The sequence below is a fragment of the Plectropomus leopardus genome, chromosome 14, assembly GCF_008729295.1.
Source record: "Plectropomus leopardus isolate mb chromosome 14, YSFRI_Pleo_2.0, whole genome shotgun sequence".
In the NCBI taxonomy this organism is placed as follows: Eukaryota; Metazoa; Chordata; class Actinopteri; order Perciformes; family Serranidae; genus Plectropomus; species Plectropomus leopardus.
In genome coordinates this window covers 21,601,183-21,621,491 of record NC_056476.1, presented here as the reverse complement: position 1 = coordinate 21,621,491, position 20,309 = coordinate 21,601,183, and the positions used below count along the sequence as shown (strand labels likewise).

General features: G+C 40.3%; 2 protein-coding genes across 6 annotated transcripts in view; one reads left to right on the top strand and one right to left on the bottom strand.

Moving 5' to 3' along the window:
- Positions 1–2,675, top strand: part of tiam2a (TIAM Rac1 associated GEF 2a) — a 109,819-nt gene extending 107,144 nt beyond the window's left edge. For all 5 annotated transcript variants that reach the window (XM_042501510.1, XM_042501511.1, XM_042501507.1 and 2 more), the window contains one exon: positions 172–2,675. In XM_042501510.1, the coding sequence (XP_042357444.1) occupies positions 172–860 (689 nt within the window). In that variant the 3' untranslated portion in view covers positions 861–2,675. The remainder of the gene's footprint in view (positions 1–171) is intronic.
- A 6,005-nt stretch (positions 2,676–8,680) lies between these two features.
- The window catches only part of tfb1m (transcription factor B1, mitochondrial), a 31,118-nt gene continuing 19,489 nt past the window's right edge, over positions 8,681–20,309 (bottom strand). The window contains exons 7-8 of the mRNA XM_042501515.1: positions 10,794–10,921; positions 8,681–9,771 (exon numbers count right to left, since the gene is read on the bottom strand). Coding sequence (XP_042357449.1) covers positions 9,492–9,771; positions 10,794–10,921 — 408 coding nt within the window. The 3' untranslated portion in view covers positions 8,681–9,491. The remainder of the gene's footprint in view (positions 9,772–10,793; positions 10,922–20,309) is intronic.

The following is a 20,309-nucleotide window of genomic DNA, read 5'->3' as shown; positions in this document are numbered from 1 at the left end:
CTGACTGGTATTTATTTAGCCTTTAAAAATCATCAGCTGTTTAATACTTTTATTTTAGAGACGATCATATCTCACTTTTTAGGTCATAAAATGCTAGAGGGGCTGAGGGTGCAAGTGTTTTGCTCAGATAAGAGAGGCATTGTTCACTTCAGACTCCATGTCTGTTACCAGGTTCCACCAGGGCTTCCTGGTTGTGTAAGCAGCCACTTGGAGATCTCTCTGCCCAGGTGGGGAACCCCAAGCTGGGGCCAGACTCAGACGAGGGGAGCCTAAGCAGTGGAACCTACAGTTTGTCGGGCGCCCCTCCACCTTGCACCTCCTCTGACTTGCAGCAGAACTGGTCTCAGACAACTGGATCCAACTCGCAGCCCCGCTCCTCTGCTGTGAAAGAGTCTGATATCTTGAGTGATGAGGATGATGACGGCTTTAGCGAGGGGGGAACAAGGAGGGACAGTGGAGACAGCAGCTCTCCAACTAGCGCAATTGAGGCTCAGTTCCTTCAACTTAAAGTCTCTGAGGACACTGTGTCACAAAGTGCACCGGCTCCCTGTGTTCAGCCAGAGAGAGTCGGGGACACTCCAGAGACCCAACCCAAACTAATGCGTGGAAACTTCAGTGCTGTTAAGAGGAAAACCAACAGTTTGAGGAGGAGCCAGGGAGCGCTGTTGAACATGAAGGCGCACAGCAGGTCACTGGACAGTCAGGCGGACGCAGCGTCAGCGTCCGGAGTCGTGGATCTCAACACGTTGCTGGAGAGAGAGTTCAGCGTCCAAAGTCTGACTTCTGTAGTGAATGAAGACTGTTTCTATGACCCAGCTGAGAGCTGTGCCACTGACTCTGGAAATGCCACCTCCTCATAAGGGACTGGATAAACAGAGGTGAGACACTCTGACCAGAGAGCTTTGGCTCACTGCAGGCTCTACCAGTGTGGCATGAAGTTGTGCCTCATTTCGGTTTAGTGAGCCACACACCTGCCTGCTAAAAGTAAGGTCTGTTCAGATGAAGCATACTGGCTGACAGACCAAGTTTCTCCCCCTATAGAGGTGAAGAGAGGAGATTTCAGTCCCAATGATAACTACAATGAATCTGCCAAGCACTGATGCATTCCCGCATTCCTCTCACAAGCCGTCTTTGTGACGTTTTTTTCCATCCTACTTTCCCCTGCAGCTCATGCTAATTTGCGGTTTTTGAATTTTCTGTGAGGAAATACGGAGAAAGTCCTTGGTCTGTCAGTCCCAAAAGTTACAAGAGGAGGAGAGTGCACAGTGCATATTGAGCCACAGGATACTGAGATAAAATGTAGCTGTGGAGGAAGCCACACTGGTGCTTTGGCACAGTTTGCCAGGCAGCAGGCTTTTAAACAGAGGTCATGGGCTCAGGATTTGGTCAAGTATTCCAGGCCCTGTTTATTACTGGTATTAAAATGTGTCTTATGTGATCATTTGACCACATATTTTGCCGTGTTACATGCTAATACATCTCCAACAAGCTAACACCCTGCAACTTGCCCATTTTAAGGCGATTTGCATTAAGTGCTGTGTGACCGTCCATCATTATTTCCTATTAAATCAGACGTGCTGGATTCTGCTGACAGTAATATCTCCAGCTGTACACACACAACCGCTGCGACGACTGGCGAGCAGCTAGCAAGAGTGTGGACGTAGTAACTCTGCACAGGGCCCGTTGGCCTTCCAGTGTTAGTGACGTCTGTCTAAATCTAATATCTAAACTAATCTAAACACAAGTGGTCAGCTGAGGATACATGATGGACACAGGTGTGAAAGGCGATGTGCCACAGCTGGATCACCAAAGCACATGTTAATACCAGGTAAAATGAGACAGTAGGGGCCACTAAGTGAAGGCTATCACAGCTGAGTAAGATCCACCCAAAGAGCTGCGTCAGTCAGGTCAGGCTTCCTGAAGAGAGTTGACGTTGGCCTAAACAAACAGGAAGGACACCAACTTTTGCAACTAAGCCTTTTTTGCTGTATTTTGTGCACTAAAGTACACTGTTTGCCTATATATTTGAAATATTTTTTATCTGTACAGGTTTTAATGTTATTAATGCTGTTTTTATTTATTAATAGGTTGGATTATGTATATCTCAGCAAACTAACTCTTTGGTTGAAGGCTTGAACTGTTGGCTAAAGATTTGGTCCATTAGTACACAAATACAATGTAATACCGCTTGACATTTTTTTCCCACTTCATCTTAAATGTTGCCGACTGGATTTTGGTTGTCTTTTACTGAAGATTGTTATTTCCAGCGTTTGCATTTGAAGTGTTTTCGAGATCTGGCTGCTTAATTTGAATGATTTAAACTGCAATAATGTTTAAAACCTAACGTTTCTTTTTATGTTTTTGTCTTGTACATAAAGTCTTTTCTATCTTTGAAACATATATGTATTCTCTTATACATACTTGACACTGTACAGGAAATAAAATACAAGGCAGGAATAAGCAATAAACGCAGGTGATATTTTTGTAAAAACCTTTTGTTTGCCATAGCAAAAAATACATATTGAGGTACTATTAAAAAAAAAAGGCAAACCACTATGACATTCTTTACCCTCTCAGCTCAACTTTACCATGCCTTTAATGCTAGCATACCAATGAATGTGAATGCTCCCTTCTTATGGAATTGTTTTATAAATAAAAGTTTTATCTGTGAATGATGCCTGGAGAACAACGCTTTCAACTTGCCCTTCAAAGTCTGTCAGTTCAGTTTTTATGGTTCTTTATGTTCTGCTGACAGGTAAAGCAGAGCTGGGAACCAAGTGTCTTATCTCAGGCTTCGTCCCTGGGCTTCGCTTGCCACCACTCCCTGATTAGCTGTCATAAAAAATACAGGTATTGGAAGAAAAGGTATATCCTCAATAGAATACATAATTATTTGACAGAAGTAGGGCACGGTTATATGAAGAAAGAGCGTTACCGCAGTGCTGGGGTTTTACATAAGAACTTGTTTGAAATTAACCAAACTACACTAAGCAATTTTCAGTTGGTTGAGCACACTGAGTATCTCCACAAGGATAATTAATTTGTTCTTCTGCTCCTTCTCATTTAAACAACCAGGGGACTAAAGCCACCCAAATGATCAATTTAAGGATGTTTACGAAGCTATTTTCTAAACCATCTGTAGGATGGATAGTGCCAGCTTTATTTTGAGACATCTCCTGTAGATGCCCCATGATTCAATATTATCACAATGCTTCACTCACTGTACAATAGTAAGGCAATTTTAACATGTTGGGATGAGAGAGGTGTTGGGATTACATTGTCATTCATTACCTTTTTTTTTTATATCTGCAAGTTATGCCCCCCAAAAGACAACTTTTTTAAGCTACTATGTAATCTAATGAGATAGAGGTTTCAGTCTGACATCCCACAACATATTATTTTAATGCAGCAGATTGGTTTTGGTTCTGTGAAAGACTCTTTATTTTATTATTCGAGTCACCTAAAATAGAACTTGTTATTGTAATATTAACAGTTTAAATGAAAAGATTAAACTTTTGGGGTGCTTTCAGCTGTTTTTGGTACATTGGTTTTTGACATTTTTGCCATGCCTTGACTTTCGGTCATTTTTTCAACATGCATTATGATGGTATTTTTGGCCCTTTTTATCAAAGTTGTATGCTGTGGCTTGTCTTGGCATGTTATTTTCACTTGTTTTGAGGTGTTTTCAGCTGTTTTTGGGAAATATCATATTTTGAAATTTTTGCCTTTTCGGTCATTTTTTCAACATGCATTGTTTGGATGTTTTTGGCCGTTTTGGCAGCATTATATGCAATGGCGTGTCTTGGCACAGTATTTTATGCCTTTTTGAGGTGTTCGCAGCTGTTTGTGGGACATGTCATATTTTTGCCATATTATTACCTTTCCTTTTCATGTCATACTATAGCATTGCCTTTTCGGTCATTTTTTCAACATGCATTATTTCTGTGTTTTTGCCGTTTTTGCAAAATTCTATGGAATGGTGTGTCTTTGCAAGTTATTTTCTGTTGTTTTGAAGTGTTTTCAGCTGTTTTTGCGACATGTCCTATTTTAACATTTTTGCCGTACAATATTTTGTTTTTGGCCGCAAAATTCTATGCTATGGCGGGTTTTCACACATTATTTTATGCTGTTTTGAGGTGTTTTCAGGTGTTTTGAGACATGTCATATTTTGACATTTTTGCCATACTATAGCCTTGCCTTTTCCTTCATTTTTTCAACACGCATTATTTTGGTGTTTTTGGCTGTTTTTGCAAAATTCTATGCTATGACGTGTATTTGAACTTTATTTTATGCTATTTTGAGGTAGTTTCAGCTGTTTTTGAGACATGTCATATTTTGCCTTGCCTTTTTGGTCATCTTTTCAACATGCACTATTTTGGTGTTTTTGGCCGTTTTTGCAAAAATCTATGCTATGGCGTGTCTTGGCAGGTTATTTTATGCTGTTTTCATGTGTTTTCAGCATTTTTTGGAACATGTCTTATTTTGACAGTTTTGCCATACTATAGCCTTGCCTTTTTGGTCATCTTTTCAACATGCATTATTTTGGTGTTTTTGGCCGTTTTTGCAAAAATCTATGCTATGGCGTGTCTTGGCAGGTTATTTTATGCTGTTTTGAGGTATTTTCAGCATTTTTAGGAACATGTCATATTTTGACATTTTTGCCATGCCATGCCTTGCCTTTTACTTAATTTTTTCAACACGCATTATTTTGGTGTTTTTGGCTGTTTTTGCAAAATTCTATGCTATGGCGTGTCTTGGCAGGTTATTTTATGCTGTTTTGATGCGTTTTCAGCATTTTTTGAGACATGTCTTATTTTGACATTTTTCCCATACTATAGCCTTGCCTTTTTGGTCATTTTTTCAACATTAATTATTTTGGTGTTTTTGGCCGTTTGTGCAAAAATCTATGCTATGGTGTGTCTTGGCATGTTATTTTATGCTGTTTTCATGTGTTTTCAGCATTTTTTGGAACATGTCTTATTTTGACATTTTTGCCATACTATAGCCTTGCCTTTTTGGTCATCTTTTCAACATGCATTATTTTTGTGTTTTTGGTCGTTTTTGCAAAAATCTATGCTATGACATGTCTTGGCACCTTATTTTATGCTATTTTGAGGTGTTTTCAGCATTTTTTGAGATATGCCATATTTTGACATTTTTGCCATACTATAGCCTTGCCTTTTCGGTCATTTTTTCAACACACATTATTTTGGTGTTTTTGGCCGTTTTTGCAAAATTCTATGCTATGACGTATCTTCGAAAGTTATTTTCATGCTATTTGGAGGTGTTTTCAGGTGTTTTTGAGACATGTCATATTTTGACATTTTTGCCATACTATAGCCTTGCCTCTTTGGTCACCATAAAAAAGTCATACTATAGAATGTCGACCAAAATAGCACAAAAAGGGACAATGTGGTATGTTGTCCAAAATAGCATCTTTGTCTTCAAAAATAGCATAAAAATTTCACACAATGGTATGTCTTCCAAAATAGCATGAAATAGTCATACAATGACATGTCATCCAAAATAACTGAATAAAGTCATAGTATAGTATGTTAAAAAATGTCTTGCAACATGGTCATAGTACAGTGTGCTATCCAAAATTGCACAAAACGACCATAGCATAGTATGTCACAAAAAATCCAACAAAAGCAATAAAGTATGTCATTCAAAATCTTACAAAAATGGCATAGTACTGTATGTCATCAAAAATCTCACAAAAATGCCATACTAATGGCATGAAAATTTTCATAAACAATCATCATATAGTATGTATGGACTTTGTTACCAAATTTGAGCAAACTCCCTCAAGGCCATCCTCAAATACTGCATTCACAAGAATGAGATGGATGCAAGGTCACAATGAGCTTGACATTTAAACATTAAATTCTTACCGACTCATCCCTGAGGCCAACGGCATATTAGTACTAAATTTGAAGAAATCCCCTCAGGTATTCATGAGATATTGCGTTTACAAGTATGAAATAGACAAGGTCACAGTAACCTTGACCCTTGACAATCAAAATCTAATCAATTCATCATTCAATCCAAATGGACGTTCGTGCCAAATTCGAGAAAATTCTCTCAGGGCTTTTTTTGCAGCCACAGGAATGGACTGGATGGCTGGATGTACATATGGACGGACAACCCAAAAACAGGTGTTGAGACATAAAAAATTACATTTGGGGTGACCTGTAACTCACCTGGTGGAGTGTGCGGCTGGGTCCTGCAGCTGCCCAGGTTCTGTTCCAGCCCGCAGCCTTTAGCTTCATGTTGTTTCCCCTCTCTCTCCCACCTTTCCTATCTTTCTTGTTGTCTTAATAATAAAGCAAAAAAAAAATTAAATTAAAAAAAAAAAACTGAAAGGGGGGGAGCAGGAAGGAAATGATCAACAAGGCAACACATATCCCACAAATTACAAGAAAATTACTAAAAAGCTAGTTTTAAAAAAGAGGGGAGGATTATCAGAAAATTCTCCAAAAAATAGTAAACGATATTTATAATTAAAATACTATTTTAATTTATATGTGTGTGTGTGTGTGTTTTCCCCTTAATTTTAAGCTCCTTAAATGTCCTTTTTTGTAACTTTTCTCTTTCTTTTTTTTCTGATTATTTTTGGGCCATGTGTTGTTAATTTGCTCACTCCCTTTACCCCATGTGGTTGAAAGAAATCAAACCAATTTGCTTGGGTTTCAAAGGGTTAAAACCTGCTCCAAAACAGCCAACTGCCCACTTTGATACCCTCAACTGTGCTACGCAGGGTAAGCCATATTTAAAGACCGCGATTAGTATTATGCTAATGATTAGTAATGTAGTAATATAATGATTAGTAAAGGCAGTGGCAGGACCAGAAATGAATCTGTAGTATTTCATCTAATCACCTCTAACCTACCACATGCAAGTCTGGACACTTATTTGCATCCAGGCTGTCAGAACACACAGTCTGCTATAACAAAGACGTGTGGAAAAAGGCAACAAAACATTGTACACTGACAGGGGTGGAAAGTGTACTTGATGTCAATTTATTCTTCACTATATTTTAGGGCGGCATATACACTTTTTTCATCACTAGCAGTTAGGGCTTGGTGATACGGAGAAAATCAAATATCACAATATTTTTGACCAAATACCTCAATGCCACTTTTACCCCATTATTGTAGGCTTGGCAATTGGTGCTTTCACAAAAAATTTACACAATGAGAATTTTTGGCAAATATTATTCACCACTGTTGATATAAATGCTCAGCAAGTAAAAGCAAATAATAGAACAGCTAGAACAGCCTTTGAAAGCAGGAAAAGCTAAAACTTATGATATCCAAAATCTGACAAGATATCTAGTCTCATATCACCTTATCAAGGTAATATATTGCCCAGCCCTTATACCAGTGTTGACCAGTGGACTATTCATATGTGCATACAAATTGTTAACTGAAACTACGCACCATTTTGGGCCATAAAAGGAAAGGATTTTTTTCTTTGCAGTATTTGAATATTATAGTTTCTTTGTGTAACAATATTTTAAACAAAGCTTTTCAGCTATATTTTGCAAAACATGTCATGACTCATTGATGACATAATAGTTACACAAAAATATATATGCTATAGTGTGCATCGTAACTGTTTCCTACACATTCAAACTGATATTTTAGACTAGGTATTTGTTTTTTTGTTTTTTTTCAGATGTAATTTGCGGATAATCCATTCATCTCCCCATTATGACACGACCATAATTAAGAGCATTAAGAACATGAAAGCACAAATAATAAAATAGCACTATGTACAAAAACATATGAGGGTGCAAGTACTAAAATACAATTTCATAAATAAGTAAGTAAAATGTGGATAAGAGAATTAAGCTCATATGAACAGATAAAAAATAAGAGGAAAAGAAATAACCATATGTTTAAGTAGATAGGACGCTTATAAAGGAGATGATCTCATAAAAAACAGGTTGCATATAGTTACCTTACGGACATGGGTGCATTTTAGGTAGGGTATAGGCCACTGGATTTACTAATGTGACATTTTGATAAGATGTTTTCAATTTGTGCGGACAAAGTTCATCATAAATATAAGAGTTTTTACTCACCCATAGCTGCAGAAGTGGACCCTGTCACTGAAATTTGGCGCTCCCCCGCGGCTGGTGGAAACGGTAGCTTGCACTACTCCTCCGGTTTTAATTTATGGAGCATGCAGCAGTCAGTTTAAGTGTTTATTTTTATGTTTAAAAAAAGCATGGTGGCGCTGAAAGATATTATACAGTATAAACAAACAAACATTGTCTCGGTATGCCATAGCGGAACATCTGCACGCAGGTGCATGTGATTAGCAGCTCATCACTTGCCCCGTGCGCGTGACGTCATTCTCACTGTCTATTCACTGCGCACCCATGCAATGATTTTCCAAAATAAAAGCTTATCATATCAAAAAATCGACCAGTGTAAGGTCACACAGCTATTTTAATAACACCAAGATCACACAGTCAGGCCTGTGTACCTATCTGCCATGTAGATCTGATGAAATCCTGATTGTAGTTGGAGATTAACACCAACCAATCATCAAAACTGAGTGAATTCTCCCTCTGGCAAGTCAACCTTAGCGTGCCATCTGCCACATTGGCAGGCAACAGCCCTGCAATGTTCTGTTGGTGGTAATCTGTTAGCTTTCAAAAAGAGAAATATTTAAAACTTGCAACAACACTTTTATTGATATAAAACGTTAAATAACAACACAGTGGTCAGATTTCTTTAACAAACAAATCAGAAATGCTGTAGTCTGTTCAATAACTGTAACAAATGTGCATGACATCAGTGCCTCCACCAACATTTGGGATGTAATTTTTCAGATTATAATATTTTGAATCAGATGTCCATTGCGTTTTATTTATTCTTTCTTTAAAATGTATTACTATTAATTGTCTTATATTTTGTATTCTAATATAAGCATGGATTCTTTTTCCTTTAACTCAACAAGAGTCCTTCTGGAGCTGACAAATTCCCACCACTTTCTTTCTCCCTTTAAGCTCCGTCTCCCAAGCGACTGAGCAATATAGTACATAGAAGAGGGAGAAAACGGCCTGAATATGGTGCTGCCATGTTGTTCCCATTTTCTAAATCACCCTGAAAACACTCTGACGGTTCTTTCAGGTCCCACAGGACAAGGTGTTATGTGAATTGGATCTGAAGTAAGAACTGGGACATAAAGAGATTCTCACTCTTAAAGTGAGTGGGTAACTACACATGACTGCTCTGAGCTGTCCCATCCTGGAACAAAGACTTGGAGCTAATCCAACCCACCCAGGATCTTTATGTGCCTCGTGGTTCTTGTCTCTGTCCCGGGATTTCACGTGTACCACCTATTGCTCCCTGGGTGCAGGGAAGAACGTTTTAAAAATGCATGCATATGCCAGGTGGAAATGTCAAGGCTAAGAGCAGTCTGTTGTCTCCCTGTGCTAAAAGAAGCTCTTCGTGGTTTCCGTGCTTTTTTTTTATTTAGCAGGGTTGTTCAGGATTTGGTGCTGTGCTGGATGGCTTGTCCATAAATGTGTCTTTTGGTTTGTTTCCTTTCCTGACTAGGTTCTTCAGTCTGAGCTCCTCTCTGTACTCATAGCCGAGGAGACCGGTTTCCTGGGTGCACAAATGAGCATAAGCATCCGCTAAAGCCCTGAACTGGAGTATGGTGAGCTCTGTGGGGCGCAGAGTGGGGTCCACATCTGCCTTCTGCATCATCTCTCGTGTCAGCTCAACACGACATGCCTCGGGGAACAACCTCCTTGAGGGGGGAGAAACAAAAGAGAGAAAACATGAAGAAAAAAAATGATCCTACAGATTCTTACACTCAGGTTGCTTTGATATCTTAATGATCATGCAAGTTTAATGGCATTATAAAGTTCAAACAGTAAGAAATTATCCCTCAGCGATTATTTCAAATCTGTGAAGTTAATTGAAATCACACAAAGGGCTAGAGCTGCTCATGAATTGTTAATTTGTTCCACTGCCGTGCTCTGTAGTCAAGTGATGTAGATACTGACACAAAACTCACACAGACACAAACTTCCCCAACATTAGGAGGGCTGCTATAATTTAAATGTCCAATTTTCATTTATTTAGCTGGCTCTCACCCTGAAACGCTCCCCAGAATATTCAATACAGAGAGAGGGAGCCATTTATTTTTTAAGACGTTTCCCTGCCTAAGATGTTCGTCTGTGTTCTCTCTCTGCAGGTTGGTGAGCAATAGCCAATTCCACACACTCTCACAGTGCAGATGCTTTTTAGGCGCTTCAGTGCTGGTGCCTCCTCTCCAATTTGGTGCCGTTTCCGCCAACTCGCTGTAGTTACATAAAATATGCTGCCTCGTCTTCCTATGCCACATCAATGACTCATAATTGCTGCTCTCTTTCGCGCAGCCAGTGTTCTTTTGTTTTCCGGGCCTACATACACTTTCCTAACAGGCACGGGGGCGATGGGCAGCGTGCACATGCATGTGAGCGTGTGGGTTTGTTGCTAGTGGTTTTTTGAACAGAGCTGCGCCGATGTTCAGACTTTGGTTAGAGAATGCCTCAAAAGCAGTGTCTCTTTGTATGTCGGAGTGGTTTTGTGTGAGAAAGAGAAGCGGATCAAAATCCATTCTAATTAATGATGAGATGACGACGCGGCTGTCAGAAAACAGAGACTGAAAAATGTAGAGAGAGAATGAAAGATGAGGATGAGAAACATTAAAAAGTAAAAAAGAGAGAGAGGGGAAGAGAGGATAGATGCTTTGAAAGCTGCATCAAGTTGTGTGACTGTGCTTACTCCACTCCTTTATAGCAGTGCTTCCTGCGGAACTGGAAAACGTTCCTGACGACTTTCTCCACCAGCTTGAAGGGCTGCTGGATCTGGGGCTGAACCAGGGGGGTGAAGTGACATACACCCACATCCACCTGCACAAACACACACAGAATGAGCAAGAGACCTTAAAACTCAAGAGTGTGCTCATGGGAATGAAAAAAGTGGTAAGAAAGAGCAGGTAGGTGTGAGGAGGAGAGAGGAGAATGCAAAGTGTGGTGAAAAAAAAAAAAAAAAAAAAAAAACGCTGTAGAGAAAGGTTGCCTGACAAATGGCAAGAGAGATACAAAGCTGGACAAAGAAAGAGGGAGAGGTGGAGGGATCAATACACTGGGATAAAAGAAAAGAGGAAAGGCAGAAAATCAGATGACGCAGCATGGCTGGCTGGCGAGCCGGTTCCAGTTGCCACAGTAACACCTGTGCGATGGACCATAGAAACTGAGCCTCTCTCTCTTGTCTCTCCTCGTGTTGCTGCATCACCACTGAGTTTCTCAATACCTATGAGCCTGACTCACTGTAGCCCACTCGACTATTTCTACTCAGGGTGAAACCAATGCAGCATCAACATACAGTATATGGATCTAGGGATGGTATGTTACACAACCAGAGTTCATGTCCTGGTTGATGAGGGACTACAAACTACTACTCTACAGTCTTTCCACATACTGATAAGGGTGGGTGATGTATCAATTACACACACACACACACACACACACACACACACTTATATATATTTGTTTATATATACTCATATATATATTATTGCTTGCGCCACACTGGATCTATAAAATGACTGTATAGCAAACATCGAGTATGACTTGTCATTGTTTTTTTAATCCGCTCGGCACAAACACGATACGTCACTCACACTCACACTCTCTCTCACACACACACACACACACACACACACACACACACACTCTCCAGCCTATTCAGGCCACCCTCTTCTGGGTGATGGTGTGTGAGAAGGCGAGTATTTTTTTTGTCTTCAGGGCTCTCGGCTGGCTCCAGGAAATGGCTGTGACCATTTCTCAATGATTTTCGAGTCTAAATAAATAATAATAATTTTGCAACCATGGAGAACCAGTCTAACATGGAAATTTTATCAATATATGAAGTAGAAAACTGTCAGTTTGTACGCTGCTGTAATGGTTTGACTTTCTGCTCACTGCTAAACGTTGACCGAACGCTTCAATTCAGCAGCAAAAATATCAACACTTCTGGCCTGAGAAGACGGTATAACAGCACCAGTGGTCTCACATTAATTTATTTCATTACAACAATACTTTATTTGACTTTATTATCAGAGCTGTTTATTTAGCTTTATAACAGCAATATCATATTTAAGTTATTAGTATACTTAGTATAACAGTTCTCTATTTAATTTTATCATAACAATACTTTATTTAACTTTATTTTAACAGTGCTTTATTATAGCCATACCTAATTTAACTTTTCTATAAGAATACTTGATTTGACCACATTTTAACAGTACCTGATTTCACTTTATTATAACAGCACTTCATTTACCTTTAGTGTGACTGCAGTTTATTTTGTAGTTTAGTATTTCAGTCGTCTGCAGTAGTTTAGAGTATATTTTAAAATACTGAGTTATATATTGTGTATCATAATATAGCCAAAGAACAATTTTTTTATAAGCCATGCCGTCCAGCCCTACAAAAATGCCCACTGTAGTTAAACCCCTGGTTGGGTATTACTGAAATAGAGTGTAGAGGGCTGGTGATGGTGGTAACATTAGCTCTAGTTCTTCACTAGCTGCTGACTCCCGATCCTTCCCGTGTCAGCCCTAAGCTGACATGACACACTGCTGAAGTAATCGTGCCAAACTTGGCAGAGCCTATCTTACTCTCACATCACTCCCTCTCTGACTTCCAAGCTACACTACACTACATCCACATGTTCTCCCTTCACACTATTTTTAATTCTACTTTCTTCATCTTCTAAACACCATAAGGGGATCAAGGAGGCTACTGCACAATCAGAGACTTTCTACTGTGTGTGGACCAATGGCAAAGCCAGACAGTGGGCAGCAGAGCGGAGCAGTCGCCTGTCTGTCTCTCCATAGTAGGTAATAGCCTTACTTCCCTCATGAGGGAGCACTGAGAGGGACTGTGCTCTGACTGGCTGAGCAGACTGACAATGGGGCTCCGAGGAAAACCATCAGCAGTGTTAGTCTTAATAATAATACATTTCATTGCCTTTAAGTGCTTTTTGGCTTTGAGAGCTTTTCAAGATGACTCTTTATATAGCAAGGGAAAAAAAGACATCTATACAAGCACCTGACGTCCATCTAAATGGAAAAATTGAGATCTGAAGTGGAATTGGGAGTTTTTTGATGGAAATACAAGCTGAGAAGACATACAACAGAGAAGACAGATGTTGCATAATGTACATGTGCAGGTATGTAAATGAGAGGAGACAAATGTTGTAAAGGCAGCAGGTGCATGAATGGTAATGTTACACAGCATGTTAACTTATCATTCAAAGGGAAGTCAAGCATGCAAAGACACATACCCGCAGACTTGTTCCCCCCTCTTACTCATACAAACACATACACACAAGCAAAATAAAAGGACATCTATTTAGCTCAACAGCCCTCCTGTTGAGACTATATGCCCTGCGGAGCTCCTCGTACATCCTTGAAGATTGTATTTCTGGATTGTGTGACTCACTCACTCACAGCTGCCTTTTGCTTTCCTCGGCTAGGGGCTGGCGTCAATAATTAGGGGAGGAAAACTAAAGTGGTCCGAGGACGCACAAAAGGATTTCTAATGAGCTGTTTAGATTCCCATTTTCAGCAAACAATTGAGGTACTGCTCAGGAGCACTTGTAAACCGCAGCACTATCTCTTATCAGATCTATAGATCCCTGTGTAGTCCAGAGATGCTTGCTGCTGGCTGCTTCTGAACATTCCTGCGCAGTGGCGTTTAATGGGACAGCGGCCACGGAGACTGTTTGTCTCAACAGCCCTGAAAGCTATGTGCAATAACATTGCAGAGAAAGCTTCACACTCCTGGGTCCAACCTTAGAGGGTTCGAAATAGATGGAGAAATAAAGACTGTTATAAGTTTAATCTGTAAGTGCATGTCCTGTACAGCTGTTGGGTAAATCTCATGTTTAATTTTAATTTTTGTCATGTTTTACAAATGCTTAACACTGATTGACTTAATGGTTTATTTGCAGAGTCAGCGATGGCCTTGACTTCTTGATGATGAGGCCATTATTAATCCACAAACCCTATTCAGCTCATATGATGCTTTTTAAATAGAGGTCATATGACAGGTGTTTTCAATAGGCATTGAGGGCTGGGACTGCATCATTTGGTTTGAAACAAGATCCATGTATTAAGACAATCAATCCCTCCACCTGTCACATCAAAATGTCATGATTCTGGTTGGGATTTTTCTTTAATCTAAATTGCAAAATATGCTCCTATCAGTGCTTTGGTGATGCAAGATCAGACCACCATCTGTTGGGAAGAAGCAATAAAAAGGAATGTCTTTAATTTCACTCTCTGCTGGAATAATTAGGCCATTTATATTCTGCACTTCATGATTTAAGAGAGGAGCAAGGGGAAAAGTCGATATTGGGACTATACAGGCAGCAGCATTTCAGCCATCAGCTTGTCCAAGTCACTTTGCTCCTATGATTTATGTATGGCCTTGCTACACGGCTTCGCTAGGTAGTGCCACTGGAATATATCCTGCTCCCCGCCATTAATCCTTCCGCTGATAACCTCAACATGCAAGGAAACTCCGTCTTAAATCACATGCCGTCACCTGGGCCCTCCAGTGAGGTGCTTGCTATGAACAAGCCCCCCCGTCCCCACAACCCCTAAAATACTTTGCATCTGCTGGGTGATCCAGAAGTGGGGTAGTAGACTGACTTATTGACCTTATCTGACAACCTTAATATCTCACCCTTGCCCGCTAGCGCAACAAAGTAGGGCCAGGGAGCGCCGTGGCTGGCGAAAATAATTGGAGGCCAACATTACTGTCTTTAAGAGGCTGTGGGGGGCTCATTTTTTAAGCTAGCACCAAGCTAGTGATATCTTGGGAATTTGAACAACCTGAGGCAGGCACTGGTACCTACCATGTGTCAGGAATGAGGCTAAATAATGCTCCGCAGTTAGGCTCAATTTTGATAAGGAACAAACTGACTGACTATCTGAATGACAATGGGTTATATGGGTACCCATGAGTCTCCCGAAACTTGAGGAGGCTTGTTTCCTTTATTTTTTTTGGTTCCTGACAATAATGGTCCATCCATCCATCCACTTATCAAGTGACGGGTCGTGGGGGAAAGCAGGCTGAGCAATGCACTCCAGATGTCCTTCTCCCCAGTAAGGCTTTGCAGCTCCTCCTGGGGGAGGCGCTCCCAGGCAAGATGAGATATATAACCCCTCTAGCGTTTTTCTGGGTCTGCCATGGGGCCTTCTGCCAGTTCAACATACCCAGAAAACCCAGCAGGCTTCAGCTCAAATGCCTGAATGACCTCAACATGAAGGAGTATCAGATCCCTCTGGTTGTCTGAGCTCCTCACTCTATTTCTAGGGCTGAGCCCAGCCATCCTGCAGAGACAACTCATTTGACTGCTTGTGTCCGCAATCTCATTCTTTCGATCACTACCCAAAGCTCATGACCATAGATGAGGGTTGAGATGCTGATGGACTGATTAATGATTTTGCCTTCTGTCTCAGCTCTTTCATCACCACAAGTAATGTACTCCTTCAAATTTAAGCTGCATTTTGTCTTTTTAAAGAAAGGACAAACAGCCTAATTGAAGAACAATAAATCACTTTACATGTTTATTTAGATAACACATTAAAACAGAATTGTTGTGGAACGCAAAATGTTTACTTTACCAGTATTAGTCTGCACGTCTGATAGGTAGTAACAACAACTGTAAAATAAGAATCCAAAGTATATCAATATCTATCAGTCTCCAAACTGACATAGTTTTCCATTTTGACAACAGCATAATCGAACTCATGAAATTTATCTTCAGCTTTTGGCCACCTCTCTAAAAAAAAAAAAAAAAAATGCCCTTGCCCTTGCTCTTCCCCTCAATTTCTTTTCACAGGTGGCAGTGAGGATCATACATACAAAGCAGACAGAGACTGGAAGTGCTTTGATGGTAATCATGTCTTGAAGCTTGAACAGGCCATCCTATTTAGTGGTGGAAAATGAGTGAATCATTACCGCTAATTTGGCCTCTGAAATAAATTGTTATGTAGGGATCTATACTGAAGCTCGTGAAATTCCCCTTGCTCTGATGCTCTTGATCAGGCTAATCTGATTGGAGCTCTCTTGAAAATACTTTGAACCTGATTCTCTCTCTTATGTATGGTATACGAAACAATCTGATGAACTAACACCTTGCGCCTTCCTCTGCAAAATGAAGGTCTTACGCTGCTGATTCCCCTGGTAGAGCGTTTGAAAAGGGCAAAATATGACAGATCTCTAGGTAAAAGTCACACATCTGCTTTTGTCTGAGACCTTCTCTGACCCAGTTGGGTACAATAGGCCCAAATCTATATAAAGAAACTCGTGAGTTACTATATTACATGCATTTGACCTTCCCAAAGCTCAACAGGGAACTCTATTACTCCAGCTCTGCCCTGTGGTTCTCCAGCTCCCCTTTCCACCTCCGACATCTCTCTCTTGGTGAGTACTTGCCCAATGGCGTGTGAGCAGTAATTTGTCATGTCCCTCTAAGCATAACCAAGATGAGATGGCAGGAGCCCCGGGGCACCAGCCACTGTGCTACCTGAACCACCAACACTTGCGCTTACATAATGGCAGGTTCTCAGAAAGAGCAGGGGGATGGAAGAAAGCTATATACAGCCAGGGAATACAAGAGAGAAAAGCTCACAGCGATCCTGCAAAGGGGAAGAGCTGCATTAATCATGACAATACCTTGAGAAGACAACCTCCATTACATCAGTGGAGGGAGACAGCCTCTCGGAGAGGAGAAAGCAGCAGTCAATGCTGCTGAATATACTCGGCTGATGTTGCTTGAGGGGTTGGGGAGGAAGGGCTTTGGCTTCCTGTGCAGCCCAGTGTACTTCCCATGAAATCGCCCATGGCATGCACACAGGACATTCAAGACTAGCCCTAGTGTTTGACAAGATCAGCTCCTAAGAGAGATGCTTTCGTCACAGAAAAACTTGAACTTTGCCCGTAATGTGAAATTCACTGGACCAGTAGAACAGAAAATGGGGACAACATGGGAAAATTTGTTTTGATGAGATATTTGCAAAGTCATAAAGGCCACTCCACATCGTTCACTTGGGAGTCTTAATGGAGTCAGCCGAAGAGACTCTTTAATCAAGCCATGCCAGTAATTTTGTAACATGTCACAAGTGTTTTCCCCTGGACAGGTTTACACATATTATCTACGGTGAGACCGGACCAAGGGCCCTGCTCCACAACAAGATTGAATTGACAGCGACATCACAGTTATCACACAACACCTTGCATCTCCGCAGCGAACAAACTGCCTTTGCAAGACGATGAGCACGGAAACCAATTACGCAAGGGAGGACATAAAAGAGGAAATGCAAATTGAACGATAAAAGCCCCTAGTGTGGGCAAAAGGGAGCGTGGCTCGTCCGGCTGTGCCTCAGAGCTATGCTGCAAAAAAAAAAAAGGCTAGAGAGCTCTGCTGTGAGGTGATAAAATAAAAGAGGACCACGCTTATAATAGCCTGCAATATCTTCACACATCACAGCATCACACATCTGCACTCACCGGGCGTATGTTAACTGCATTTTGCTCTTCTCTCCTTCCATCTTTTTCTGTCGTTTTATCTACTCCCTCTATAATCTATTTATTTATTTATCAACAACACCAGCATCAGCACTTAGCATCTCATCGGTTACAAGGAGACAGGTCACACACGCCATACTGTAGTGTGTCTGTGGAGAACTGGGAAATTTTTTTTTCCTGCTGCAGTGGCATCCCGCAAGGAGCCCAGAGAGTGTAGTGTTGAAGGTCGACACCAAAATCACACCGGAGGTAATGTGGTGTGCATCCTCCTGCATGCTGGTCAGATCTCATTTTAAGAAAAGGTCTCTTAGGGGTAGTTTACAGGGAAAACAATGGCTTGAGAGAGTACTGGGCCATATTTTACAAACAGATCAATAGCTAAACAAATCAATTGCTACCAACCTATCTACGTGTAATGGCTACACATCACTGTGGTCAATGCCCGGTCATTATACTGTAAGTGGAGGGATAGGCAAAATCATTTCCCGCAGCTGGTTGCTTTTGCTGATTTGCCCATGCAGCAAAATAATAGCAACACACATCTGCGTTTTCAAGGGTATCGGGTCTATTAGTTCTGTCTGATTTTTTTCCCCTTCTCTCTCATTTGTCCTCTTTGTCATTCATGAATCAAGGCCACCCTAGCCACTCCCTCCCTCGTTGTATGTCCTCCACAGAGAGGAGAGGCAAGACAGGGTAGCAGCTGTGAGTTTTAGGCTCCTGCTGACTGACGCCTGATGAGGATGAAGCCCCGGGGAGGGTCAGTTTTGGCATGGTGGGTTACACATGAACCAACACATAAACAAACAAAGCTTTGTACAACACAGTTCTGACCAGCTCATCTGGTCGTAATGATAGCAGATTTTTCTTCTGTCTTAATTAGATTACTCTTCCCTGTTGGGTGGTGGGGGTATGTTTGGTAGTCTTATCAAGACTTTGCATCTTAGCTATTTCTTATCTTTAAACAGCAGCAGTATTGCATTATGATTACTGAGTAGCTCGGTGCTACTCACTAATGAATTTCCTTTTAATTCTTGGTTAGATTACATTACGAAGCAAGAAGAGTTTTAACTATCCTGAATAAAGTCTGAAGAAACAAATGTTGCTCTTAATAGCCAATACCTGTCTGAGAACAAATACCATAGTGAGAAACTTCATGCATTCATATTATGAATGACGTTGTCATTTTTGTCATTCTTTTTATTTTTTTGACATGATGGGAAGCTGGACATAACATTTTGTAATTACATTAACTTTTTGACTTTTAAAGGTACACTAATCAGGACTGTCAGATACTGTTTGTAAACACACTTGCCAACAAAAGTGAAAGTAAAAGCCAATTCCAGATACACTCTTGTTCGGCCTTTTGTCTCACTATATTTGGATTTCTTGGATGTCTTCTGCTAACATTTTGGCACCTGGTTGCTACCTTTAAAGAAGCGCTGACCTCATCTGAGCGCTGTGGGGGTACACACCCATAAACATCCCAAACACAGAAAATTCAAACAAAGGACAGAAGGTTCCTGTAGATAAATACACCGCCACAGACTCCTAGTGGGTCATACATTCATTAGTGATGATTGTGAGGAATTACCTTAGGAAATGGCATGGTGTATTTTGATGCATGTTGCTGTTATTTTCACAAAAATCTGTTCTCCAGATGGGCTAAATAAAGACTATTCACATTAGACCAAAATCTGTATGCTACTGTGCACTGTAAAAATATCATTTAGTACAACTTTTGATTTTAGTTTATGCTTAACTAGTATTGTGAAGATAGAGTGTGGTTTGAAAGTAGATAGCTAACAATGAAAACAGAAATGAAATGTAATAAGTTACAGAATTTTAGTAAGCCAACTGAACTGGAATAATGTGTTAAAAGGGACAGTTCACCCCTACAAAAAATCCAACATGTAGTGCTATTTATAGACAGACATTTCTTCAGCTGATATCTCCCAACACTCACACCAAAACAATCTAGTTAAATAAATAGTACTACAGGTAAAAGGAAAAATATGTATTTTTGATTTTGGGGTGATTTTTTCCTTTAACAATTGTTTTGTTTAAGACCGTGAAAAAACAGTTCTGATAAAAGCTGTTCACAGAGAATGCTGGGTAATGTTATAGAACATTACCCAGCATTGAATCCTAAAACCCAGAAATGACTTAGCATTTTAGTACCTCCAGTTTCCTCGTCTCAAAGTCAATGGGTTTTTTGAATGGGTTTTTGGTTAGAAAGTTTAAATACGACCTGTGGTTACCACAAGCTTAAAAGAGTTTCATGTTTTGTTCTACGAAATAAAATATATTAGTAAGTTCATACTAACTCAACAATAGCTTTTTACTTTTGGCAATTACATTTAGACTTCAAAAATCGTAACTGTGGAGTTCATAGGTAAAGATAATCTTGCTGACCAAAAATGTGCAATTATTATAAACATTTGTTTACCACAGAGCTTATTTCCTGCAATGATACAAAATCCAAAATGGAAAAATCCCATAGGCTTTTAAATGAGGACGAAACTAACTTCCTGGTTGTCCTACAGAAAAACGTCATCCCCGGAGTACTCTGTTTCTTTAAGAGAAAGTAGTCCTGATAAAAACTACTGACAGAATTCTGGGAAATTGTAAACCTACTTTTAGAGTAGCTTGGACATTGTTTCTGTGGACAGACATATTTCTGCTTCAATTTGTA